Source organism: Budorcas taxicolor, chromosome 19 (assembly GCF_023091745.1).
Source record: "Budorcas taxicolor isolate Tak-1 chromosome 19, Takin1.1, whole genome shotgun sequence".
NCBI classification, from domain to species: Eukaryota; Metazoa; Chordata; class Mammalia; order Artiodactyla; family Bovidae; genus Budorcas; species Budorcas taxicolor.
The window spans coordinates 47,384,399-47,410,764 of record NC_068928.1 but is presented as its reverse complement, the minus strand read 5'-3'; the positions used below and the strand labels follow the sequence as shown (position 1 = coordinate 47,410,764).

Here is a 26,366-nt window from a genome sequence, read left to right as displayed (position 1 = left end):
CCCTCTGCTCTCCAGAGAAACACTTCCTGTTTTCTCTCTTTGGCAAAGAAAACCTCCCTCAAACAGAAGAGGTCTGTCTGTCCACGTCTCTTTTTCTCCAAAAGAAGCCCATCACTTTCAGTGGTTCCTGGGAAGAGGTGGTCCCCAGACCCCTCATACCTGCTCGTCTGCTAGTGAATGGACCGCAGAGTATGCATGTTCCTGGTAGATCTCATTTCAGGTTTCAGGAAGGCCCCTGGGCTGGTTAAACCCCAGAGATGGTGCAGAGGGGTCCTGACCCAGTTAATGTGAGTTTGTTGGTGCAGCTTGAGGGCCACGGCTGTTCTGGCAGCCTCGTCTGTCCCGTGGCTCGGCCTGAGCCTGGCAGTTGATGAAAACCCTTAGCTTCTTTTCACGTGAAAAATTACCAGTTTGTTTATGTGCCTCTGATTTCCCTCTTGTCTAAATGCAGAATATCTGCAGAATTCTGTCTTCCTGCTTTTGACCCAGCAATCGTATCCTGTGAGAAAATGTTAACTTTCCTGTCTTCGTTTAGGTCTTCTCTTCAGTTTCATGTACAGCACACACTTGGTCAGCACACTACTGTTTTGTTTTATTGTTTATATTTTAGCAAGATAGTCTTGTTGTTGTTTTTTAATGTTGACATCCCAAGGACTGTGCCCTGTAGATGCCCTAAGCATCTGTGGCCCCGGTCTGCGCTGCGCTCCGCCTCTGGGATGTCAGGCCCCCAGCCCCAGAAAGCAGGAGGGGAAGGGGAGGTGCATTGTATCACTCCAGGCCCAGACAGAGGCCCAGCTCTGCCACGGCCGTGGACAGTGATGACCATCTCTGCCTCCCAGGCCAGGAACATCTGAGTAATCTTTGACTCACATCTGTCCTGTCTCCTCTTGCCTAATCTTGCCTGGTCTTCATTAAAAATATCTCCCTCCTTTTCTTTTGTTCGCTGGTTTCTCTGCGCATTCCTGAGACCACGGGGTGTGAGCACATTGCTCGTGCTGGAGATGGTCTCACCGACAGACTCCCTGGATGTTCATCAAGCACCCAGAGCGGTGACAGGCCCTGAGCCCCGCCTGGGGGTGTCGCTTGGCTGAGCCCTGACAGGAGGGGTAGGACTTGATCAGGTCAGTTGCTGAAGGACTCGCATTTGAAGCAGAGGAGAAAGAGAAAGCAAGTTCCCCGGGTCAGCCCTGTGAGTGGGGGCTGGCGAGCTGGCTGCGGCTGCCAAGTCAAGGTGGGCGGCCAGACTTCCTCCTAAGGAAGGGCTCGCATCGGATGGCGCCAAGACCACGGTTGTGTTTCAGGGTGTTCAGTGAAGATGTGATTAGCAAACTCTGGAGGCTCAGAGGCGGCAGGAAAAGCCAGGGCTCAGGGCCCCACAGAGCTTAAGGGAAGTAGCAGACTCAGGGTCTACTGAGGGTGAGTGGGTGGGGGCCGGGTGGGGGAGTTGAGGGGTGACGGTGCCTTGGAAGGCATGTTCCTCAGTGGCAAAAATGTGAGCAGCAGGTCTGGGGTGGGGCAGGGGATGAGGATTTGGTTCTGGAGGGCACTGGTCCCTTGTGGGAGGGAGGTGGGTGACTGAGGAGCCAGCTCCGCACTCTGGCCTCCTCCAGTCCGCGCTCCCTCCTGTGGTACCCAGACCCCCTGCCCCCTGTCCCTGCCTGCCTCCTGTAGGTGGACTGGTGGACCCCAGAGAACCTTCCAGGGGGTACGAGTCCCTTCCATTCCTGGGACCATGCTGTCACAAGTCCAGCAGGTTTCCATCTTGGTCGCCGTTAGGCGCGTGCGTGGGAGTGGCAGGTAAGAGCTGCCCAAGCGAGCCCAGGGGCGGTCCAAACACTGCCCAGGACCCCAGAAGGCAGGCTCTGAGCCCTGAAGCCAGGCCTAGTATTTTGCCCCGATCGCGCCCCCATCACCAAAATTAATAATCCCTTCTGTGCTCTGGGGGCTGTGTGGGTGCTGGGGGATAGCGTGACAATGCATATTAATGTCAGGCCATGGCTATGGAGCTGGGCATCTACGGGCTCTACACATCTTTAATGTAAACTTCCCAGCAACCCTATGAGTCAGCTACTATTTGGTTCCCATTTTACAGATGAGGAAACTAAGGCATGGAGAGGTTAGTGAGTTGACTAAGGTGGTACAAGAGGTGGACCCCAAGTTCAAGTGCCCCCACTGTGAGCTGCCCGCTGCCCACTCCTCTTCCACCTTCCAAAAGGCTCTCTGCCTTGGTCCACTCTCACCAAACTGTCACGTGCCACGTTCTTTCCAGGCAGGGTGTTCTTATTTTTAATCCTTAATCTTAAGCCCACTTCTCCTGGTTCTGCCCTCCCGAGGTTATCTTTGTCCATGGTCCCACGTGAATGGGGAAGGACACCTTCCTCTTCCTGGCTCCGCCCCTTTCTCCAGGCCCACTGCCACTGTCCCCACCTTGGGACAGACCCTCATCATTTCCACCAGCCCCCTCCCCTAGGCTCCCCTGTCTCTCTCCCTCTGGTCTACCCTTACAGCTGTGGCATTGAGTGCTTGTCCCAAAGTGGGGATCTGACCACAGCATCCATTCCCTGGGAGCCCCTCCTGGCTCCACATCGGCTGGGGGATAAAATCTGGACTCTGGAGTGTGAGGTCCAGAGTCCCTCCTGTGTGGCCCCTCCCTCCTCAGGGCTCCAGCTCTTGCCCCACCTGCACAGGCCCCTCTATCAGCACTTCCCAGAAGGCCAGTCCCCTGGAGGGTCTGGCCCTTGATAAAGTGTTCAGCAGTCAGCAATAAAGCAAGAAAATCAAAGGACAGTGAGATACAGAAAATCGATCAGGACGCATCGGCCAAGTTGCCAGCTGCCCTATCTTGGTCACAGTATCTTATATTCTAAGTGTTCTATCTTTTATTTTTTAATAGTTAAAATACTTCTCTCATAAATCAGTGCTGGGAGAAAAATGATGACTTTTTTTTTTTTTTTAATGTCCTCTTGCGGCAAACGACACGTTTGCCACCGTAGTCAGATTCCTTTCATGTGCTGACAGTTCAAGGGCCGACGGAAGCTTGCCCCACTGGCGCGTCAAGCAGACCCTGATCCTTGGGCTCCTGAGTCTTTCCTGCCATTCTTTCCTTTTGTCTGCAATGCTCACGGGCCCCTGAGTTGTTACCACCACTGTCCCGCAAGGCCGGACCTTCCTTCCCCCAAAGCAGTGCCATCCTCACGTCCACATTTCCAGGGCCTGCTGCGGGCCCAGCCACCCACGCGCTGGGCTGGTGTGCTGAGAGGTTGAGTGTGTGGTGGCGAGGGGCTGTGGGTGGGAGTGCCCAGGCTCCCACTGGCCTCAGCTATCAGGCCAGGGCACGGCCAGCTCTCTCCTGCTCGGAGGGCCCCGCTGGGTGCCAGAGACTCTTCCCCAACCCCAGTGGGGCCCAGCTTGGAGCTTAGAATCCTAACGGACCTTAACTCACTGTCCCCAGAGGGGCCAGGAAACTGGGTAAAACTGCCCATGCCCTGAAGCCTGGAGATCATCTCTCCTGGAAGCCTGGGGACTCTCAGGTCAGACAGAAGACAGAGGTGGAGGGGAGGGGGAGAGGTCGAGTGAGAAGCTGAGAGACCCAGAGGGAAATCCAAGGCCTGCAGTGGCAGCAGAGAGGGCAACATGGGGACCACAGAGACGGGGCTGGGAGGACAGCGGCCATAGGAACGGCGGGCGGGGGCACCTGGAACCAGGGTCTGGCCAGCCTCCTGCTGGGCGGTGCACCTGCACCTTGACATACCCAGGGCCCCCGAAGGGCCTCCAGCCCCACTGCCAGCCCCAGCAGGATCCTGCACCCGGCCTGGTCTCCATGTCCCTCCCCTGGGACCCTTCCATAAACAAATGCCCCGGAAGGCATCAACGGTGGGTCAGAGGAGGGGTTTCTAGGGGAGAAAACAACACCTTGGAGTAGTTTCCCTGCTTAGAAGACATTGAGCAGATGTCTCCAGAGGGCCTTTCATGAAGACGTCAAGCACAAAGTCTGTGGAGGAAGAGAGGTAGTGGCCTTCTGTGGCTGGGCAAAGGCCCCCCTCAGGTCACCTCCCTGGACAGTGGAGTGGGTAGGTTGACCAATGTGTGTAAGAGGAAGAAAGAACCTGAGCTGATTCCCTTTTATCTTAGCAGAACTTCTGTGATGGTCAGACGGCTTGGGAGACACCTCTCCATGGAGGAACCTGGATGGGGCAGGCCCAGTGGGACCCAGTCATCTTGGGGGGGTGGTTGGAGAAGCTGGTGCTGCTCACTGCACATGACTGCCACTGACCTGGTCCCCTGGATGCTGTGGGGATGCCACGGGGGCAGGAAGCAGAGCACAGGGTCTCTAAAGGGCGTACAAGCTGGGCTCACTGGCACAGCCCCAATGGTCTTGACTCCATGGACAAGTGAAGCCAGGGCTGAGCCCCGGGCCAAAGTAAGCTTTCCGAGGTGCCTGGGTTTATCAGATGAAGACAGGCCTGTGGAAGGTGAGAAAAACTCAACACGGATGAGAGCACTTGAAGTCACATCCGTTTAGACTTGACCTTGCCTTCAAAGCTGTGAAGGGCACAATGGACAAAGGGATGTCAGGAGGGCAATGGCTTCGAGTCTCTTTGCCTTCCGACAGCCTTAGTCCGTGGGACCTGAGAGCTGGCTCTCCCGGTCATCACTCATGGGCCCTGGAGCTCTGGGGTGAGCTCCCCAGAAGACTTGAGCTACTGGTTACTGAAGGAGCAGGAGGGCTTGGCTCTGGCCCCTGGGATCCCTTCAAGAGCAGGAGGTGTGACTGCCCCACAGGGGGCCATGAGGCAAGAGACGAGGGGACCAGCTGAGAGCCCTGGTTCTCCCTGGCACCTGCCTACCTCTTAGGGTCTCCCACTGGCTGGGAGGGATCGAGGAATGTGGCTTCTTAGGTGAGGGAATTTCTGAGCAAAGGTCAGTCAGTCAGTCAGTTCAATCATGTCCGACTCTTTGCGACCCCATGGACTGCAGCACGCCAAGCTTCCCTGTCCATCATCAACTCCCGGAGCTTGCTCAAACTCACGTCCATCGAGTCGGTGATGCCATCCAACCATCTCATCCTCTGTCGTCCCCTTCTCCTCCTGCCTTCAATCTTTCCCAGCATCAGGGTGTTTTTCATTGAATCAGTTCTTCTCATCAGGTGGCCAAAGTACTGGAGTTTCAGCTTTAGCATCAGTCCTTCCAATGAATATTCAGGACTGATTTTCTTTAGGATGGACTGATTTGATCTTTCAGTCCAAGAGCTAAGGTCAAGGTACCTTCTAATCTAATCTGCTCTCATATCAAGGACCTGAGAGGAGCACCATCCTATCAGCTGACCTGATAGGAGCACTCAGGCAGGAGGTGATGGTCCAGGTCAAGAGAAGTAAAAAGGATGAGGGGAGGGGCAGGGCAGAGAGGGGCAAAGTGAAACCTCTGACTCAGGACAAGCAGGTGGCTGACTTGCTCTGACCATGGAAGAGCCGCCAGCCTTGGTGCGCTCGTCAGGGATGATGCCTAGTCTGTCTGCCCCTTCCTTCTGCTCCTTGGGGATCAGTTGCATCTTGCCCTGGAAGCGGGTCGTCAGGTCGTCACAGAGCCACAGCTGGGATCACTGCCTGAGCCTTTGCCCATCTCTCGCTCGGGGCATCCTCCTGACTGTGGCCTGGTCACCTTGCACTTTCGACTCAGAGGCCTCCACATCCTCACCACGCTCCTGGCATGAGGAGCTTGGCTGGGCACCTGGGGCTGTGAGGCCAGAGCTGCAGCAGCTAAGGAGCCAAGATGAGCGCTCGGCTGTCACAAGCTCTGAACAAAGTGCAGGAGGCCCAGTCCTGCGGTTTAGGGCTGGTTAGCGGAGGCGATTAGATGGCTGTCATTATCGGTAGCTCGTACCTTCCTCCTCCTGTCTCTGCTGACACCACTCCAGCTTTGGCCAGTCCTCACCCCCGCCTTACACCCTTGCTCTCCTGGGTCTTTCTATTTTTTAAATATTTATTTGGCTTAGGTCTTAGTTGCAGCATGTGGGATCTAGTTCCCTGACCAGGGATGGAACCCAGACGCCCTGCATCGGGAGCGCATAGTCTCGGCCACTGGACCACCAGGGAAGTCCCTCCCGTGTCTTTCCTGAGCTCCACAACGCACCTCGCACTCACAGGTCTGCAGTGTCTGCTGACTGACCCCACGACTGGCAGCCCGGGAGCGCAATGCAGAGGTGGGACTGACGGCCCAGCTGGGACACACGCTTGCTTGCGGTTTCATGGTGGGGGGTGGGAGGTGGGTGCTGGTCCGAGTGGGGGTCATGCTGGGGCTGGGGCTGCTGTGCCACCAGCCACAGGCGAACATGGGCTGGGCCGGCACAGCTTAGTGCTGCCCTAATGACCGGGACTGACGCTTGGATTCCCCAGATGACATGTTCGGATGACAGACATGGTCAGCACCCAGACACAACCCTGGAACCTCGGGTGGGGGTCTCTGCCACACGCCTCACATCGTCAACCTCTGCCCTCTAAGTGACCTGATGCCTCCTTTCTCCTCTGTCTGCACACGTGGCTGACGTCGCCTGTGCTGGGGGATGAGGAGGGCCAGGGCAGGGGGGAGGCGGGATGGAGGCAACCTGATCGTCCCCGGGCCTCTGCCTTTCTTCCCACACGTTCCCTCGGCTGGAGTCACTTCCCCAGGCCTTCCCTCCACCCTTCTCTCTCCTCTGAGGGCCTTTGCCAGCATCCCTTTATGATAGCCCTCCCTGCCGGGGCACTCCACCCCCTTCCCCTGCTTAATTTTCTTCCTATCACCTGTTACTACACGCAGTTATGTTTCTCTCTCTGTGTGTAGTTCGCTTATCTTTTAATTATCTGTCTCCCCCACTTCATGTAAGTTTCATGAAAGCAGGGCCCGTGTCTGTCTTATGGATTATTGTCTCTCTGGGGCCTGGAACAATGTAAGGCATACGTGGGCACTCAATAAACTTTTGTTGAAAGAAAGGAAGGAAAAATGGTCTTCCTCCTGATCTTCACCCTCCGTACCCCGAGCGCTGCATAGATCACACAGAGGCTGGGAAAACCCACCCCTTCCACCGCCTCCCACCTTGGGGCCCCAGCACCGGCTGACGGGCTCTGCCTCCCACATCCTGTTTGCTCTGGGCGGCAGAAGTGAAAGTTGGCCTGACTGTCCCGGTTCTCATGGCTGTTCCATTCATCCTGCGGTGTTCTCTTGGCTCATGGACAGGTTAGACTTGTTTATCTCAGTCTTGTTTTCCCGGACGGGACCAACTTTGGGGTCAAGCCGGGACCCATAGCCTATGACGTCCCTCAGCCCCCTCCCCTCGCCTTCCAGAGGTCCCAGGTGACTCACTGCCTTGGTTGGAAGCCTTGCAGTTTCCCCTGCCTCGGTGCTGCCGCTCCGCCGCCATCACTGCGGCCCTGCTGGATGCCTGGCTGCTCCTGCTCTGACTGCAGACTTTCTGGCCACCCCTGCTTCTCGGGGCTGGAAGAGAGGATTTCCCTGCTGAGTGATCATCGTTCCGTTCGAAACTCATCGAAGTAGCCATGTCCTTTCAGAGTCAGACCAGTTTTCTCTCCAGGAAGTTGGGGCAGGTTCTCCAGGAAGCAGGTCTGATGATGCCACCCCTGGCTGGAGGCTGCTCTCCTAGAGGGTGTGCCCTTCGACCATCTGCCACCTGAGCACCAGGCCTACCTCCCAGAGCTGGCATGGGGCTTGGATCTGGCATGCGGACCCCTGATCCCTACTCCAGCAGGGCGGGTGGGCCTCCTCACCTGCCTTCCGGCACTCCTGCTCTCTCCCTGCTGCCCCTTTCCCAGGTTACCCGCTGCTTGCCCCGCGGCTCTGACACTATGCCTCTGTGACCCTCGCATCTGGGTCAAGTGCCCTTTCTCTGCACTGTGAGGGCCTGAAGAGAACAGGGCTGTGCCCTGCTCATTCTTGTTCATTCTTACATCCCAGTGTCACCTGGCACGTTGAGGGGACTTGATGAAAACTGTAGAGAGTGAACAGACTGTGTGTACTTGCATCTTCAGTGACTTAGAACTGGGGAACCCATCTCCACTGCCTTTGACTTGGTATTCTCTGCAGCCCAAGGTCAAGGCCTCTGCCAAGGCACGTGCTGACGAGGAGGTGACTGGTGTCTCAGCCTGCTGGGGGCAAGGATGCTTTGTTGGCAGGGCCGGGGGCAGGGTGGGCACTGCTGGAGGCCCCTCTGTCCTTCCCACGCAGAAGCAAGGGTAGGGCTGCCAGATAAAATATAGGATAGCCAGGTAGATTTGAATTTTGGATAAACAGTAATACTTTTTTAGTATATTGTATGTCATATGCGGTGGTGGTGGTGGTGGTTTAGTCACTCGGTCGTGTCTCACTCTTTGCCACCCCATGGACTGTAGCCCTCCAGCCTCCCCTGTCCATGGGATTCTCCAGGCAAGAATACTATAGTGGGTTTCCATTTTCTTCTCCAATGTCATATGTGGGACATACTGTGCCAAAAAAGTAAAAAAAAATTAAATTTAAATTTAACAGGGCACCCTGGGGGTATTTTCCTTCTAATTCTGGGAACCCTAGCAAGGCAGATGTGTCCCACCAGCTGCTAGGGGATCTGAGCTCCTTTTATAAAGTGCATTCTGCTCAGTCTGGGTCCTTCCTGCTCTTTGAATGCTTTTGGCCACAGAACAGGGAGCGCTCAAGGCGTGGTTTCCAGGGCTGTCACTAGCACATTTAATCCAGCGCATCTCCCTGCACCTCAGTCCTTGACACCAGGTACTGGACTCTGACTCCAGCTACTGGACTGGGTGGTCAGGGAAGGCCTTTCCAAGGAGGGGATGTTTGAGCTGAAATTTGGAGGAATAAGCCAAGTGATGATTGGGGAAGAACATTCTGAAGGAGAGGGGCCCGTGAACTTGGTGAGTCTGAGGACCACAGAGGTTAGTGTAGCGTAGTGAGCATAGGAAGGGAGGGTTTGCACGGGGAAAACTTGGCCCACATCCTTGGTCCCCAAAAAGGGGTTTAAGGCTGTGCTCCTTGCTGGTCACCACCCCTCAACTGCAGGGTGGATGCTTCTCTGGCCTTCCAGGCTGAGGGCCTCAGCAGCAGGGACGGGGGAGGAAGCGAGTGAGTATCCATCACCCGGGCTCAGGGATACTGGCAGCAGTGGCAAGGCCACGCGGCCCTGGTGCTTGACTGCAGTGCGGTGGTGTCATCTGGTCTTTAAAGGGATGGAGACATGCGTCCTTTGAGCTGAGTCCCTGTGTGACTGGCCTCCATGGAGGCAAGCTGCCTCGCTCAGAGAGCCACCTCCACCCCCTCCTGAGAGCTCTGCTGGGGGCCAGGTGCTCTCCCCTCTAGGGGGAAGTGCTGCTGCTCAGGCTGCAGGGCCGCGGGGGGATGGGGAGACCTCCCTCCCACCTCAGCAACTCTCCCCTGGCTCACAAGGGGCATCCAGCCTACACCAGGACGCTCAAATCAGGTCCCCAGTGAGGCTCTGCTCCTCTCTGCAGCCCTGTCCACCTCAGTCCTCCTCCTCCAAACCCAAATACACAGGCCAAACAATGCGAAATGGCTCGTTTCCAAGGACACAACTCACAGGGTACTTGTGGCCTGCTGTTTGCCTGTTGGCATGTGAAGGAAGCTGTTTCTTAATTTTAAATGTCCATTAACTCCCTCTGGCTGGAGCGCTACCCCAACAAAACTTCTGCTCATGGCAGGTTTAAGCTTGGTCACTCAGAGGGGGTGGGCTTAGCTGTGTTTGCCCCATCAGAAGGTGTGCCCAGGGCAACAGGCACACATAGGTGTCTTGCCATGGAGGCACTGGATCCCCAAGGCCACCTTGGCCAGGCCCATGGGGAGCCCACAGTGCTGGGGTCGGGGGTGGGGGTGGTGTCCCTTTGCTGAGGCTCTTTCAGGTCTCTACGGGAGGAAACTCCGTTTCACTACCTCCAGGCCTTTGGTGAGTCGTGCCAGGCATCCGACAGGAAAGAACCTTTTGTTCTGAGCTTGTAGAAAGTCTGAGCCGGACTTGTTATCTACGCTCAAGCTTCCTGGATAGGGGGGCTTGGATGGGGCTGTGCTAGTGGCTGGCTCCCTGTCTCGGCCTTAGTTCCTTCCTCTCTTAGCCACTGGGGCTGGGGAGGCTGCAGTGGCCAGGTCTAGGCCTTCGTGAAAGGCTGGTGAGAGCTGCCATTTCTCTTCAGGCTGCTGATGGGGAAGGGGGGTGTATGGGTGGGGTGGGGTGGTAGTCGGTATAGTCTGGGAAAGGTCCCTGGCTTGGGAAAAGGGGGCGCATCAGCTAGTGTGTGTCTGTGCACGTGTTAGGGGTGTGGGTGCTGCAGAACCGGGGAGGCAGTGAATCCAGGCTCCCTGCAGAATGACACCTCCATCTTCCAGGTTGCGAGGCAGGGCGAGTCCCCCAGGGTTGCGGGAACGCCGAGGAGGGCCAAGCCCTGGGCCACGTCTGACACCTAGTGGCCACCTGAGCCCGGGGCGGGGCGAGGGATGAAGGTGGGAGGGAAAGGAAGCGCGTGGAGCCAGGGAATCTGGAAGCGCGGAGACCAGGCCGGAGGAGGGTGGCCGTCCACCGGTACTCCCCCTCCCGTCTTGCCCCGGGTCGCGCCTCGGCGGACCAGGCAGCCCACCCCCACTCGCGGCCTCCGAGTCCGGCCTAGACTAGGCGGCCCCCGCACCCGCGGGGCAGCAGAGCCCCGTACGCCCCCGAACGCGGCGGACCCCGGAAGCCAGGTCGTGAGGCCCGCATTCGAAGGCTACCCGAGCTCGGGTCGGGGGGCCGGGTCGCTGTAGCCGCGGGTCTCGCGCCGCAGCCCCTTCCACGCTGGGGTCAAGGTTCGGGCCTGGCGGGGCCTCGAACCCAGACCAGGCATCATGGGGACCCGGGCCGCTCAAGGGTGCGCGGACCCGCCGGGGCACTTCCGGCCCCCGCGCCCCCCGCCCGACGCGTCGCCAGCCTGGCCGCCAACCGGCTGCCGCCGCCCGGTTGCCATGGCGACGTGGTAGCGCGGCCGGCAGAACCGGCGGGGCAGCCCGGGCGCGGCGCGCGCGGCTCGTGGGCCAGTCGGCGGCGCGGCGCGGAGCAGCGAGGACGAGGTCCGCGTCCGACGTTCGGCCAGGTAGGCGGCCCAGGCCGGGGGGGGGCGAGCCGAGCCCCGGCGCGGAGTGGGGAGGGGGCCCGGCTGTGTGCCGCGGCAGCGTGGGTTTAGGGGTGCCGGGCCTGGGGCGGGACCGCACCCGCGCCGGAACAGGCCAGGATCCCGGCGCGCAGCCAGTCTTTTCTCCTGTCCTCTCCTGCCGCCAATCTGACTCACTGCACCTGCTTCCCTGGGCTCGGGGCCACGGAGCCCGGCCCGACAGGAAAGAGCTCGACTCGCGCTAGCTGTCGGCCGTCGGCCCCGGCCTGCCTCTGGCCTCGTCTCCTTGGAAGTTAGAACGGAGCGGCAGGGAACCCCAAGTTTATGTGTCGATGCACGGCTAATGTTTTGCCATATTCCAGAAACTAGGCAGGGTAGAAGTGCAGCAACCAGCATTTGCCGCGACTGTGCTTTTGAAACCTGAAACGGAGCTGCCAAGCTGCTTCTAGTGGCCAGGCCTCCATCCCTCTGCCCCTTTCCTTTGGGGTGAGGTGTTTAGCTAGGAGGTCCCTTCCTCATTCTTCTGGAACACCCCTAGCCTCTTGGTGGGTGAGGAGTCTCCCCTTTGGGAGATCCTTGCTCCTCCGGTTGGCCGTGGTAGGTCCTGAACTGTGGGTGGATCTGCTGCTGCCTCTGACACCTGGGTATGGGGGGCACCCCCCACCCTGCTTGCCCTGAGCCCCAGGGCACCACAGAGAGAAGGATCCAGGTGGACCCCGAAGTCCCAGCCACATCTTTAGAGGCTGGCACCCCTCCCAGGTCTTTCTCCCTTTTGGTTGCCCCTCTCCTCTCATGCCACCTTGGCTTTGACGATTTTCTAAGACTCATTAAATGAAGCTCTATCTTATCTGGGTTCTGTTCCTTCGTTTTCATAGCAAAAACAAATAAAAAACCCCAAAAGCTTTGCTACCTTCTCATACATATCTTGATTTCTTCTGTGCAATTGGATCGAGGCAGAAAATACAGGCAACTCGTAAATGCCAATGGGAGCCCCATACACAGAAACGGCTGCTACAACCTCCCACCCCCACCCCTGGGCAGGAGGGGCCTCCAGGACCTGAGTGGAGGCTTTGCTTGTCCCACTGCTTCCCTGCCTGTCCCATCTTCCCTTGGGCGGCTTCTAATACAAAGTGGTTCTAATGCTAGAAGATTTTGGTGGAGGAATTCACCCCAGATCCAGGACTTTCTGCCCAGGTGTGGGGATTCATGGTAGGCAGAAGGGAGGGTGTGGATTTGTTAGAGGGAGTCATGCTGTCTGCTGCCATCTGGCTGTCTACAGCCCCAAACCTCATGTGTCAACAGCTTCTGATGTGTGAGTCTTCCTAAGGCGCTGTTAAAAATAAAGATTTAGTTTTTGTGGGATTGCTATTTACCTGAATGCCTACTATGTGGCGGGCAGTGTGCCAGCACTGGTACATATTCTGCTTCATGTTTGCTACAGGCCAGTAAGGTGGATCTCAACACGCCCCTACCTTTTGGAAGAGGAATCAGGCTCATAGAAGGCTCTTGGCTCCCTGTCATGAACAGTGGGGCTGGCTCTGAAATCACATCCATCTGACCAGGGCTGCATTGTGACATTCTCCTTCCTCCATTAAAAAAAATAATAAACAGAATTGTATTTTACAATCACATCAGTATAAAGACAAATATAATCCAGGCTGGATTAAAAATTAAAATATTTTATTCAATCCTAGAAGTTTGTTTTTTCTTATGATTTTAACAGAAATCAACACCTTTTTTTGTGAGTCCCTATAAGTATCGAGAGCCCTGATACTGAGCCCCTGGACCTAATGGAGAACTGGGCTTGCTGTCTGACCTCAAGCTTCCTTCCTGGGGGTTACTTGGGTGCCAGTGGTAAGACAGTGCCCCATCTAACAGCCCAGCCCTCATTTTGCCTCGTCTTTCATCACATTCGAGGATATTCTAAGACAATTGAGTCATTTACCCCTTTTACCCAAGAAAAGTTCTAGCCCCTGACAAAATCTTTTCTAACCCAATTAAAACGCTGCTGCCGATAAGGTCTGTAGCCAGGCCAGGCTCCTGCTTCCAGGCTGTGGACGTGTGTGGTGTCTGGTCCTCATAATGAGATTAGGCCTGGTGGCCTTTCAGTGAAGCCCCCCCCGGGCTCAGGGAGGGAGAGGGATGCTTGTTGGCACGTTCAAACCCTGCGGCAGCTCCTGGCCCTGGCTGATCAAGTTAAGTGGGGTCTGACTGCAGGTGTGTGGGGGCAGGGTGTGGTGACGGTCACAGCCTGAGATTCCAGAAGCTGCCAGAGACCCCAGATCCCCATCCCGTGCTCTGACAGGAAGGAGGGCAGCCGAGTAAGGGTCCACATGAGCTCGCTCAGGTGCTTGGTCTGGAGGGCCAAGGAAGCCTTTGGGGTGCAGGTGGGCTGCTTCCAGGCCCTTGATGTTGCTGCCTGCGTGGCTCTGGGAACACAGGAGGCCCCAGAGCTGCCAGTGTTCTGAGGTACCACCGTTAGAAAGAGGGAAGGGCGAGAGAAGGAAACGCAGGGGTAGGAGTCCACGGCATTTGCTTACTAGGGAGTGAATCCCAACTGATTCCAGGGTTAGCAGATGCACCCGTGTTTGTGGGCGAGTCGGATTCCAGAGTCCTCGCAGGACCTTCTCTGTACCCCTCGTCATTGGAAGCAGCCCATCTGTGCATAGAGATGTGCTGTCAGCTACCCTGAACCGGAGAAGTGATGGGCAGCTACGTTGCTGAAGGGGTCTCAGCTCATTTTCCATGAAGCACAGAACCTGCTCGAAGCTTTGTCTTTTCTGTATATCTGGATTTTTTTCACTTAGATCTTATTGGCTGTGAGGTCAGGGGGACTGGTCTTTCTCCTTTGTGTTTTCCTGTCATCCCTCAAACTCAGGTTTAGACTCACCTTCAGACTGGAAGGTGCTTGCTACAAGGGGAACTGCTTAGGCTTCTGTGAGTCCACGGTCATCCTTTATCCCCGACTTCCTCCGGGACGCCTCATTACGGGGGCGAAGTAACCAGGAGAGACGCCTCTGGAACAGTTGTCATGAAGATCCTGCAGTAGTCTGTCCCCGTCACCTCTTCTCTCTAACCTGCCCTTTTCTACCTGTAGCCTTTTCTCCCCAGAAAGCCCATGGGGGACACCAATGCTTGAAGTCATGGTGGGTGTGAGCTGCCTTAGAGTGGGTCCTCGAGGGGGTGAGACGGGCCCAGGAGGATGGCATGGGAGGGGAGAGGCTGTCCCTGGGCTGTGTTTCTGAGCAGTCAGGTCCTCTGAATCCTGGCTTCAGTGCCGAGGAAGCTCTCTACTCTCGCCTAGTTACTGGCGTTAGAAAGCGCAGAGCCACACCCCTTAGCAGGCATCCCCTGTAGGATGGCCACTCCAGCATGAATCCAGAGTGCTCAGTGGAGTTTAACTCAAGGGCCCTTTACTTTAGAATCTGCCTCTGCTCTGCATCTTGTCTGCAAGGCCCCGGAAGGTGGGGGCCACGTCTCGTCTCTGTGTTCCAGCATCCAGCAGTGTGGCTACCGCTTTGCAGGCACTTGATAAACAACTGAGTTGAGCAGTTCTTTGCCGCGGATGATTTTGGACCAAGTCGTTTATCCTCTTGTCCAAAATCATCTGCAGCAAAATCCTTCTGGGCTTCCCTGGTGGCTCATACGGTAAAGGATCTGCCTGCAATGCAGGAGATCTGGGTTCGATCCTTGGGTTGGGAAGATCCCCTGGAGAAGGGAATGGCTCCCCACTCCAGTGTTCTTGTCTGGAGAACTCCATGGACAGAGGAGCCTGCAGGGCTTCAGTCCTTGGGATCTCAAAGAGTCGGACACGACTGAGTGACTAACGCCTTCACTTTCACTATTTATCCTCTTTGAGTCCCAATTTACTCACGTGTCAAATGGGGGTAATACTGTTACCATCATAGATTATTGTGAAGACTGAAAGAGAGAACGCAGGAAGAGCTGAGTACAGAGCAGGGCTCCCGCCCTTGAGGCACAGAAGGCCGCATCTCCAGGCCACCGCCTCAGGGTGCAAACAACGCTGGAGTGCCAACAGCACTAGGGTTCAGACTCCCAGGGCAACTCGGGAGGTTTTCAGTGAGGACATCAAAGCCACGTTTTGCCACGTGTTTTCGGCACCACCAAGCGAGTCTCCATTTCTAAGCGGACGCTGCTGGGTGTCCTACAATTTTTGTTTTTCTTCGGGCACAGCTTGCAGCATGTAGGGTCTTAGTTCCCCAACCAGGGATCAAACCTGTGCCCTCTGCATGGGAAGCTTGAAGTCTTAGCCACTGGACTGCCAGGGAAGTCCCTGTCCTACAATTTAACTCAACACTGACACTACCTAACTGGAGACAGGGTTAGATCTCAGAGGTTAAGGGCTGGGTCCCACGAGACTGTACCGACCCCAGCACAGATGTCACCTGTGCTGCTGACTAATACGCTACACATCAGAGCTTCCCATGACCCCCTTCTCGGGTTCAGTTAATTTGGGAGAACAGCTCACAGAACTCAGAGAAAGTTGCTAGATTCCTGGTTTATTATTTTAAAAATCCCAGCCAGATGAATAGGTATGTGGGGCAAGATCTGGAAGGGCCTGGAGCACTGAAGCTTGTCCCGGAGGAACCATGTGGATGTGTTCACCAACCCGGGAACTCTCCAAACCCTGCCCTTTGGGCGTTCAAGGAGGCTTCGTTATACAGGTCCGACTGATTAAAATCATTGGACATTCGTGGCTGAACCCGATCTCTAGCCCCTCTCCCTCCCCAGAAGTCAAGGGCGGGACTGAAAGTGCCAACCCTCCAGTCACAAGGTTGGTTCCCCCGGCAACCACCCCCCAGCTTTCTAGGGGCTTCATTAACATAATGTCATATTAACATAACAAAAGGAACGGTTGCGGCTTTCTTCACATTGAAAATTCCTAGGGTTTTAGATGCTCTGTTGCATACATTTCTTATTATAAATCAGAGTACCATGGCTAAGAAGAGAACGCCCACTTCTGCCCATCTCATGATGAGACTGGTTGGGAAGGGAAAAAGCTGGCTGTTCTCTGCAGCCCTGAGCCCCACTCTGTCCTCGCTGTCTAATGGGTGGGCAGACTGGCAGGTCAGCTGGGGCAGAGCCCATTCTTTCTGTTCTTCCTAATTCAGAGCTAATCAGATTCTGACTGTGCCCCGGGCTCTCAAGAGGAATCTAATAAAGGAGAGGAGGACAGCATCTCTCTGTTCAGAACAGTTTTCCTGTTGGAGTCGGCACAAGGGATCAGATCCCCGAGGACACCCAAGGGGGAGGCGGATGCAGTCCTTGCCTGCAGGGAGCTCACAGGGCTCCACCGCAGAGAGGCCCACGTGGGCTTAGCGCAGGGCAAGGACCGGGGTAAGTAAACCCTAGGCCAGCCTTGGGGACAAAGTGGTGAACAAAATGCCCATTTCAGGTCGTGGGGGCAGGAAGCATAGGGGAGTGTGAGGTGGAGGGGTTACCGCCAGGTTGCGCTGTCAGAGCCGTGGCCTGGGAGCACCTCCTTCAGTGGGCTGGGTAGGAAAACAGTGGGGGCTGCGGGTGGAAACCTGGATGGGATCAGTTAAGGAGTTGGCATTTGACCATCACATGCTGGCGGCCCTTTGTGCCTGGAGGGGCAACAAGACTGGGGAGCTGGCTTTGTCCCTGTCCCTGTGAGTCAGGCAGACTGAGGAGGGTAGGGAGATGGGGGCAGAAGTTCCAGCCCTGCTGGGTGGTGGCAATGAAGGTGGCTGGGAGGGAAGTGATGGCGAGGCCTGGGGGAGGTGGCCACACTGGGGACCTGTCAGGAGAGGAATGTGGCTTTGGATGTGTGGACCTTGCGGTGCTTGGGGGATGTCCAGGTAGAGGTGTTAGTGGACAGCTAGAAGTTGGGGTTGGAGTCTGGAGGAGAGGCCGACTGGCAGGGTCTCCAGTGTAGGTGTAGAGCTGACAGATGAGCAAGCACGAGCTCCTGAAGGCATCACTGCGTCCAGGGCTTCTGGAAGCAGGTGTGCCCACCAGCAATGGGGGTGCTTCGGGAACATGTTTTCCAAAATCTAAAAGAGAACCTAGCCCTTGCTCAGGATCCCATTTAGGAATAAGACAGCTGTGCAGAGATGATAACCTAGTGTTGTCTACTTAGTGAAAAGCTGAAAGCTGGCTAAATATTTAAGAACAAGAGATAAGGGATTGGTTAAAATATGAAACTGTCGTGTAATAAGACAAGCATGATGTGGATGTATGTTCACTGACATGAAAAGATGTGCGTGGTCTAGAATTAAGTGAAAAAAGGTTAGAAATTGGTATGGTTATGTTTCTGTAAAAGAAAGTATGAAAAGGATATAAATCAAAACATTGATTACTTGTAATTTCTGTTTTTTTTGGCTTATCTGTATTTTACTACAGGGAGTGGGTTATCAACACTGCCTGCCTGCCCACCACTTTAAAAAACCGTGGCATTGCCAACAGTAGTCCAAGGTGGCAGAGGGAAGTGGGGGTAAAGATGGTCCGCGTACCAGGAGGACACGGCCTGATCGACTGGACGCTAGTTCTCTTGAGCTGAATAGGGTAGAGGGTGAAAAGTGAAAGTGAAAAGTCAGTTGCTCAGTTGCATCTGACTGTTTGCGAGCCCACGGACTGCAGCCTACCAGGCTCCTCTGTCCATGGGATTCTCCAGGCAAGAATACTGGAGTGGCTAGTCATTTCCTTCTCCGGGGGATCTTCCCCACCCACGGACTGAACCTAGGTTTGCTGGCAGATTCTTTACTGTCTGAGCCACCAGGGAACCCATTGTGCTCAGTATGTATTAGGAGGGATCCCACAATGTGTTAGTCAAACCTCTCTGCTCAGCTGCTGTTCTCTGCCGGTCATAAGGAAAAGGAGGGTGTCTCCAGGGCCACTGGGAGAGGCTGGGGCAGTGCCAGAGGAGAGCCAGGGAAATGGAGCGCTGGGCCCTCTGGGAGCCCCGGCAGAGCCTTTCTCTGGCCACAGGACCCTGGCACCGCGGCTATACTTGCTTATCCACTGCCACTCCCGCCCGAGTGTGGGAGGAACCAGCAGGTTCCGGATGAAGAGCTGGCACACAGGCCTGTCGGAGCTGGGGCTTGGCTTTGGCGACAACCCGGCCTGGGCAGAGGAGCCAGGAAATGCCTCCCACTGGCCCCTGGGCTTGGCTTCCCCAAGCCCCATTGAGACCTCTCCCCTCCCACCTGCCGCCGATCCTTGTCTGCTGGGTGGGAGCAGGGACACACATGCTGTCACCAAGTCCTTGCGAGCTACGTGACCCCAGGAGTCGGTTCTTACCTTGCAGGGCTCGGTTCAGGAAGCCTGGCCTGGGAGCAGTGCAGGTCCACCGCCCCAGGTGTGGCAGGGAGGAGCGGGCGGAGGCAGGAAGGGAAAGGGCTGCTTGAAGGCTCCTCTCTCCCACGTCCTTTCTGGCGAAGCAGCTCAGAGCACCTCCCTCTACTGGCTGCTGCCATGCTGCTGGGGGCTGCTCTGTTGGCAGGACTTCTCTCACCTGGGGCTGGAGCTGAAACAGCAGGCAAGGGGGAGTCAGGCTCCCACTTCTCATCCCAGACGCCTATTATGGTTCATCTGGAGGAAAAATTCCTGCATCTTCAAGGAATGTGCTCACTCCTCTGTATTTCACCCGTGAACCCGACCTGAGAAAACCCGGGGCCTCATGAAACAGAAAGCACTGCCATGGGGCCCTCCTGCTCTGCCCAGAATGTGGAGGACCTTGACTTGCACCCTCACTGCAGGTGGAAGTGCAGCCAGGTGTGGTCCGGTTCTGCAGGAAGCCAGGCCCCTCCCGCTGGGCGCTTGCTACATGAGCACAGAGGCCGGGGGAGTGGGCTGAGAGGGAGGTGGCAGGCAGGCACGGGGCGTATCTTTGGAGGCTGTGAGCCATTCTTCTGAGCTCTGCCATCTTCTCCGCAGTAGCCGCCTCAGCATGGAGGGCCCTGCCAGCCCAGCACCTGCCCCCGGGGCGCTGCCCTACTACGTGGCCTTCTCCCAGCTGCTGGGCCTGACCGTGGTGGCCATGACTGGTGCCTGGCTTGGTATGTACCGAGGCGGCATTGCCTGGGAGAGTGCCCTGCAGTTCAACGTGCACCCGCTCTGCATGGTCATAGGCCTGGTCTTCCTGCAGGGAGATGGTGAGTCTTTGGGCGACACCACCTGGGAGCGGGTTTGAGGGACCCTTTCACCCTGGAAGCTGGCTCAGAGCCTGGGGACACTGGGAATCCAAATCAGGGCCCTCTGAGGCTGCTGGGTGGCAACTCCTTTCTGACTGAAAAGTGTGTGTAGATGATGGAATTGGCAGAGCTAGAGCTCTTCTCTCTGGGGTAGGATCCAGGCTGTGGTTGGCCATGTACTCTGCCTCAAGGCCTTGTTTCTAGAAACAAGAAAGCTGGATCTATCCATTCTTCCTCGAGGTGGTCCCGGGGTCAGCAACCCCTTCATCAGCAGGCTCCTAAGAGGCATTCCCCAGGCCCCCTGGCCCTGACCACCTCAGCCGGAAGAGGGGGAATTCACTTGGGATCACAAGGTTCTGCTTTGAGAACCAGGGGTTTCCCAACCAGGGAGCCTGCTTGCTAAAACTAGTGAATATGTGATCAGGCTTCAGTGCTGGACAAACTGAGGACCATCAAAGCGAAGGGGTGAACTCAGAAGTAGGTGGCACCTTGGTGTGCCTGCTTGATGAGCCTAAAACAGGCTGGAATACCCGGGCACAGCTGATAAGAAGGGGCGGGGTGGGCCTGCCAGGGCACAGGAGCCTTGTTTTCTTCCCTCTTCCTATGGCTGGGGTACCTGGACAAGCCCTAGACGCAGGTTCCCTCTTCTGCCGAGGGCGTGTCTCCTCGCTGCCCTGGCCGGAGGGCTGCGGGCTGGGGTTAGCACGCTGACCTTCCCTTTCTCACGGCCAACAGCCCTGCTGGTTTACCGCGTCTTCAGGAATGAGGCCAAACGCACCACCAAAGTCCTGCACGGGCTGCTGCACGTCTTCGCCTTCGTCATCGCCTTAGTGGGTGAGTTGGGGGCCGGCGCGCCCTTCCTCCGCCTCTGCTGACTTGGGGAAGTAGCTGCTTCACTGTCCAGTTCCCCCCCCGCCGGCAGGGACACTGGGTGTTGGCAGCCACCGAGCCGGGACTGGAGCCCAGAAGTCCCAGCCAGGCAGGTTTCCCTCGGGTCACCGCATCCCCTCAGCCCCCATCAGCCTTGTCCTCACGCCACCCCCGCCTCCCGCCAGGCCTGGTGGCGGTGTTCGAGCACCACAGGAAGAAGGGCTACGCCGACCTGTACAGCCTGCACAGCTGGTGCGGCATCCTGGTCTTCACGCTCTTCTTCGCGCAGGTGAGTCCTCGCGGCCCCGCGGCGGCGGGGAGGCGCGGGGAGCAGGGCCCGCACCGGCTGTGGCCCGCTGTGCGCTTGCAGGTGCGCCCGGGGCGTCCCCGGGCTGCGCGGAGCGGGCGCAGCTCGGTCCCCGGCAGCACCTCGCCTTTCCTCCCAGTGGCTCGTGGGCTCTAGCTTCTTCCTGTTCCCGGGCGCCTCGTTTTCTCTGCGGAGCCGCTACCGCCCGCAGCACGTCTTCTTCGGCGCCGCCATCTTCCTGCTCTCGGTGGCCACCGCCCTGCTGGGCCTGAAGGAGGCGCTGCTGTTCGAGCTCGGGTGAGCGCCCCCTCCCGGCGGCTCTGGGCGGGGCGGCCGCGCCGCGGCTTTTCTCCCGGCGTGGGTCGCGGCGGGCTGGGGGGCGGACTCGGGCTTGAGACGCCGGGGCATCTTTCCGGCGGGGGTGAGCGGCACTGGGTCTAAGGGCGACGCCTCAACCCCGCAGGACCGAGTACAGCACGTTCGAGCCCGAGGGCGTCCTGGCCAACGTGCTGGGCCTGCTGCTGGCCGCCTTCGCCACGGTCGTACTCTACATCCTGACCCGCGCCGACTGGAAGCGGCCCCTCCAGGCGGAAGAGCAAGCGCTCTCCATGGACTTCAAGACGCTGACGGAGGGCGACAGCCCCAGCTCCCAGTGACGGGCGCCCCATCCTGGCCCCTCCTGTTCCGGGGGCCCAGGCAGGTGTCCGTCCCGCAACCGCTGCTGAGGGTCCCGGCAGGGCTGGGCACAGCGGAGGGGGGGGGGGGGGGGGCGGTGGGGGGCAGTCCTCTCTGAGCGCAGATTTTTGGGGTTCAGGGCCCCTCCACTTCCCGCTCCTCGCTGCTGCTGCTGTCGTTGTGTTAGTCCTGAGCACGCACCCCCCATCCCCGCCCCTGTTGCCACCCGACTTCCATCCCAAGATGGAGCAGCTTTGGGTAAGGCTCTGGGCCTAAATGGCTCCGAGAGTGGGGCGCCTCCCTCCTCGAGGCCGCAGCGAAGCTGAGACTTGCTTTGTGTGACCCCGAACTCCTGCCAGGAGTCTTGCGTCCTGGAGGACCGGCGCTCTGAAGGGGCCCAGCCTCTGGCAGCGGAGCTAGTGACATTACATGTGAAATATGCTGGTGTCAGGGCCAGGTTCCCCAGGAGAGGGGAGGGACTCCCTGGGACTCTCTGGACCCAGGCTTTGGCCCAGCTGCGTTCTGGAGCCTTCCCTTTCTTTAACCCTTTAGCCCTGAGTTGGCTTTACCTTGGGGGCCGTAGACTTGGGACAAACTTGCTGTGAGCCGCTTCAGAGGGGAGCCCAGAGAAGAGGCTGGAGGTGGGCCTGGGTGGGCTTCTGTCCCCGCTGGCCAAGGCCTCCACTCCTGACCCTCAGAGCTCATGGGAGGCTGCTCTGACAAGAGGGCACAGGCCTTTTCCCCTTAAACAAAAAGCTGCCGCTAGAAAAGGATAAGGTGCCCCCTTTCGATTTCCATGAGGAGGGCTCGGGAGGACAGTCTTCTCTCCTACCTGCCGCACGTCTTTGCAGGAAGGGACCAAGAGGGAATCAGATTAATCCCCCCCCACCCATGAAACCTCATGAGTGTGTAACGCTGTTAGCTGAGTCGCTATTTGCCTTCGGTCTAGAAATAATGTGATTAGAGCATTGATCTGTGCTTCTTGGACTTGGCAAATGCTCTCTCCTTGTTTTCCTCATTTTCCGGGCTTTGAGGAACATGACGCAGTTTCGGACAAGACAGAGTTGACTTAAGACATTAATAAAATTTCCAGTTCTGACTACCATTTTTCAGCAGCTGCCTCTCCCAGCTAAATGCTGCCTTCGAGAAAGGGGGCTTATCTCCTGTAATACTCGGATTCCTACAACTCGGCCTTTGCCGTGGGGTCCCGCCTCAGGCGATGCTGCTCCTCAGGGCAGGTGGCGATGGTGGGCGCCCTCCCCAGCAGGGCTGCCTGCTCCCCACCCGACCCCGTGGGCGCTCCAGGCTCTGCTGCGACTGGCCACCCCCCACCCCACCGCCTGCTGTTTACACTGTTCTTTGATCGCTTGGTATAGTCGATGTTTACACGTGGGAAAACTCCACCTTAGACAAACTACCAGAGTAGGATTGTGTATCTCCCTTGCCAGAAGGGCACAGAGAGAAACAGAACCTTGGATTTGCAAAGAAGAAAAAAAAAAGCCTGAACACTGGCCTGTTTGCCAAAGCGTATGCTGAATAACTAATGAGCCAAAAAGCTACCCCCCTCCCCACCTGCCCCAGCCAAGCTGATCCGCGGTGGCTTGTTTCATTTTGCCTGTGGCCAGTCTTCGATGAAGCCCAGTGTAGCGCTGGTACAACAGATGATTCAATAAACGTCTACAGCAGATCTCTGGCCTGTTATCTTCATTTCCTGTGGCAGTAAAAGGAGCCAGCTCTTTTAGCAGATATGTGAAGTTGGCCTACCAGGGTCGAGAGAAACTGCATATCCCCAGGCTGGGCACAGAAAGTAAAGTGACTCATCCTGTTTATCACTTCAGAGCACTACAGGCTCTGAAATGGTCCTTGCTCTGGACCCCAGTGAGGGAGGCTCTTCCAAAGGGTTAGAGAAATTCTCTTCCCAGACAGGGTGTCCTGGAGGGTGGAACCGCAAGAGCCTGATGGGACCTTGGCAAGAAGTTGCCCTGCCTATTCCATTAACCTTTTTTGTTTTAAAAATGTCTCAAAAAATAAATTAAAATGTCTCTTCATTCCTTAAGAAGGGGAGCAAAGCTTTGAGAACAAGCTGAGATTCTACTTTAGATCAATCCCCGAGGGTCAGGCAAATGTGTTTCCAGCGAAGCTGGGTGTGACCTCAGATCTCACCAGGATGCACCATGTACTCCTGTCACTTAATGGAAACTTACTCGGGGGCTCACTATTGAAAGGGACCCTACAGAACATCCTCTGATAAGGTTAAGTCATCCATCGGTGACATTGATTCTTACTTCCCAGCACTTTCTTTTCTGTATCAAATCTGGTGTTTAGCGTGTATGAGCCAGAGCTTGAGAGGTCTTTGCTGGATACATGTGTAGAGCCTCCTGAACCAGGGTGGACCTTCATCTGCTTAACAGCCTGAACATGTACCATGTGGCCTGCTACATGTCATGAGGTGACCTTGGGGTCAGGTTCAGGGGTGGAAGTCTGCAAGGGCAGAGGCATCCTGACCCAGTGAGTGTGCTCTCTCTCTTACGGCTTCTGCACCAGCTTCTGAATTTTAAGGGTCTCTGTGCTTGAATATTCAGACGATGCCAGACTCTCAGGCTGCCTCTCTCTCCAAGGCAGATCGCCTTCCCACTGGGTTGGGAACCTCGAGAGGTCACAGAATTCTCTTGCCCATGGCACAGTTGTGTCTCCGAAGGAATACAACTTTGGAGCTCCCATTTTTAAAGGTGAAAGAAGATGATGCTCCGTTTCCACTCAGCCTCGGCCTGTGGGAGTGTGACTGCCCACGTGCATGTGTGCACAGCGGTGTGTCAGACTACAAAGAGCACCTGTCAGGGAATGAAAACAGCAAGGGGAAGACCTACAAGAGTGTACTGAGGGCACAGCTTCCTGCCGCTTGAGTGGCTCTGTAGTCTGGTTCAGAGTCAAGAGCTGTTCAGAATTAGCTTCGTAGGAATTCCTTTTACCTTTTCATCCATCGCCTCAGGAATCCTTAAAAAATCTGTTTTTTTTTTTTCCCCACCCAACCACTTATCCACTTCTCTTTTCTGCTCAGGCTGAACTTCCAGAGTTCCCCGCTCTTTGAAGGCAGTTCTCGCGTCCAGACTGGGGTGACCGCACACCTGGTGTCCTCCTGCTCCCCCAGTTGGGTGCTTTGAGGAAAATCGATGTAGTGACAGCAGAAATGTTTGTTCATCACAGTCTGGTGTTGGGAGGAAGTGGTCTCCTTCCTTGCTTGTCCCTGAAGCAGAGGTCGCAGCTGGGCGGGAAAAACCCATGACTCTGTCCTTAAGGAAAGGTATCGAGTCTCCAGCCAGTTTCCGGAAATCTGTAACTTCTCCACAGTGTAGCTGCCTAGTTCTCTATACGGTGAAGACTGGAAATTTCTGACCAGCTTTCTTTTTTAAACTGTATTTTATTATTTTTGGCTGTGCCAGGCCCTCGTTGCTGAGAGTGGGAGCTCCTCCAGTTGCGGTGCGCAGGCTTTCTCTTCTTCGCAGCGGCTTCTCCTGTTGTGGAGCAGGGGCTGGGCGTTCGGGCTTTAGTTGCCCCACAGCACGTGGATCTTCCAGGTCCAGGAATTGAACATGTGTCCTCTGCTCTGGCAGGTGGATTCTTTACCACCAGACCAAAGGGAAGTCCCTTGCCGGACTTCTGAAGAAAACAAAATAGTGGCTGGAAGCAGTGGGCTTCCAGCTTTAGCCGAGTCAGCCTCGGGGACTATAACTGGTGCTGTCCCCCTGCCTCGGGCGTGCAGTCTGTAACAGCTCTAACGGGCAGCCTTGGGTTTTGGGACGGTAACTGGACTGAGGTGTAGCCTCAGCTATTAAAATCCAACAAGGAGAGGAAGTCAGTGTTCCCTTGGCCTGGCTGGAGGAACCTCTTCCACAGAGGAAAGAGCCTCCTCTCTTTCTCAGTGAACACAGTGGGCCTTGGCTGATGGGCCCTCAGGACTGCTTTGTCCACGGTTCTCTCAAGCCCCTCACAGTGTCCAGCTCTCACGAGAGCTCTGTAACTTCTCTGAATGAACAAGAGCCCAAAGGGGTGACTCTAAATAGCCCGTAAAGGACCAGCCAAATCATTAGGAGTTGGGCCCAGCCAGCTGTCCCTGGGGGAGGCATGCTTAGCCTGGTGGGCCTCAGTGACAGTGGCCTGAGTCAGCTCCTGGAGAGGCACTAATGAAAGGAGAAAGCACCACAGCACCATGTTTTTCCAAGTGTTACCCATTTATAAATAAGTACATTTGCTTTCATACATACAGTTCATTGTACAGATGGCGATCTGTATACATGGGCAGGAAATTGCATTCATTGAACTTTTCACATCTATCTCACACAGCTCACATGTACAGACAATAAAACTGCTCAAGCAAGTACAGCAAAGGAAAATGTCCTTCCTTATACACAGGGGGCTAGATGCCTCTGTTGGGTGTGGGACCTCCCCACTGCACGAGTTCACAACCGTGTGGTGTTCAATATATCAGGATAGAGAACAAACATGCATTGGATAATATACTGTACAGAGAGAGTCCTTTACATCTGAGTTATAGAAAACCTAAAGGAAAACTAAGTGCATTAAAGCTTTTTCCAGCAAGTGTCTTGAAAGGACAGCAAAGAGGAGGAAGAATCAAAATCATGTTAGTACAAATCACTCTTTAATTGTAGACTGTACAGGTCTGTACTAATTAAAATCATCTTGGATTTGGAGGAGACAGAACAGAGACAAAGATGCTATGCTGGATGGAAAGGAGGCCAAGCCTGAGAATGGCACCTGCCCTGAGCCTGACGAGGAACTGGCCCCACTCAGCAGGAATCAGCCAGAGGAAAACAACAGAAATGAAAAAAACACCCCCCCCCCAAAAAAAAAAAATCAACCAGAACTGGAACAGGAAGGGTAACTTACAGGATTTCCAAAATAACCTGTGAAGGAAGCAGAGATCTGGAGCCAGCATTTCTAATTTTTTTCCAGTAAGTTGGTTCACAATAAGGCAGGTACATTCAAGTACTGAATTTTCCAGAAATAACTCTGTCTGGTCCTGGGGACCAAAGGGATTGAGTCAAGTTCCCCTAACCAGGTGTTCTGGTTAGTGATTAGGCAAAAGAAAAATCCAGCCAGCGAGGGCTCCAACAACAAAGCAGCTAGGCTCCTTCCTTTCCACAGAGTAGGCGTGAAAAAAAAAACAAGAGGGATGTTGGTCTGTACCTG

General features: G+C 56.0%; 1 protein-coding gene across 3 annotated transcripts; it reads left to right on the top strand.

Annotated features, from left to right (window-relative positions):
- Positions 1–1,112: 1,112 nt before the first annotated feature.
- LOC128065388 (transmembrane ascorbate-dependent reductase CYB561) lies at positions 1,113–21,139 on the top strand. 3 transcript variants are annotated; one of them, XM_052658574.1, is made up of 6 exons: positions 1,113–1,231; positions 19,050–19,267; positions 20,042–20,140; positions 20,362–20,465; positions 20,623–20,780; positions 20,947–21,139. In XM_052658574.1, the coding sequence occupies exons 2-6, from the start codon at positions 19,063–19,065 to the stop codon at positions 21,137–21,139; spliced, it is 759 nt and encodes a 252-aa protein (XP_052514534.1). In that variant the 5' UTR covers positions 1,113–1,231; positions 19,050–19,062. The 3 variants fall into 3 exon arrangements, with proteins under 3 accessions (XP_052514534.1, XP_052514535.1, XP_052514536.1); XM_052658575.1 differs by lacking the exon at positions 1,113–1,231 and adding an exon at positions 10,105–10,157; XM_052658576.1 differs by lacking the exon at positions 1,113–1,231 and having other exon boundaries at positions 19,048–19,267.
- Positions 21,140–26,366: the final 5,227 nt, after the last annotated feature.

Excerpts from the sequence above, each read along its gene's own strand:
- LOC128065388 (XM_052658574.1), top strand. The coding sequence starts at position 19,063 with ATGGAGGGCCCTGCCAGCCCAGCACCTGCCCCCGGGGCGCTGCCCTAC. Across the intron at positions 20,466-20,622 it reads TCACGCTCTTCTTCGCGCAG|TGGCTCGTGGGCTCTAGCTT; the intron begins GTGAGTCCTCGC and ends CTTTCCTCCCAG. Across the intron at positions 20,781-20,946 it reads GCGCTGCTGTTCGAGCTCGG|GACCGAGTACAGCACGTTCG; the intron begins GTGAGCGCCCCC and ends TCAACCCCGCAG.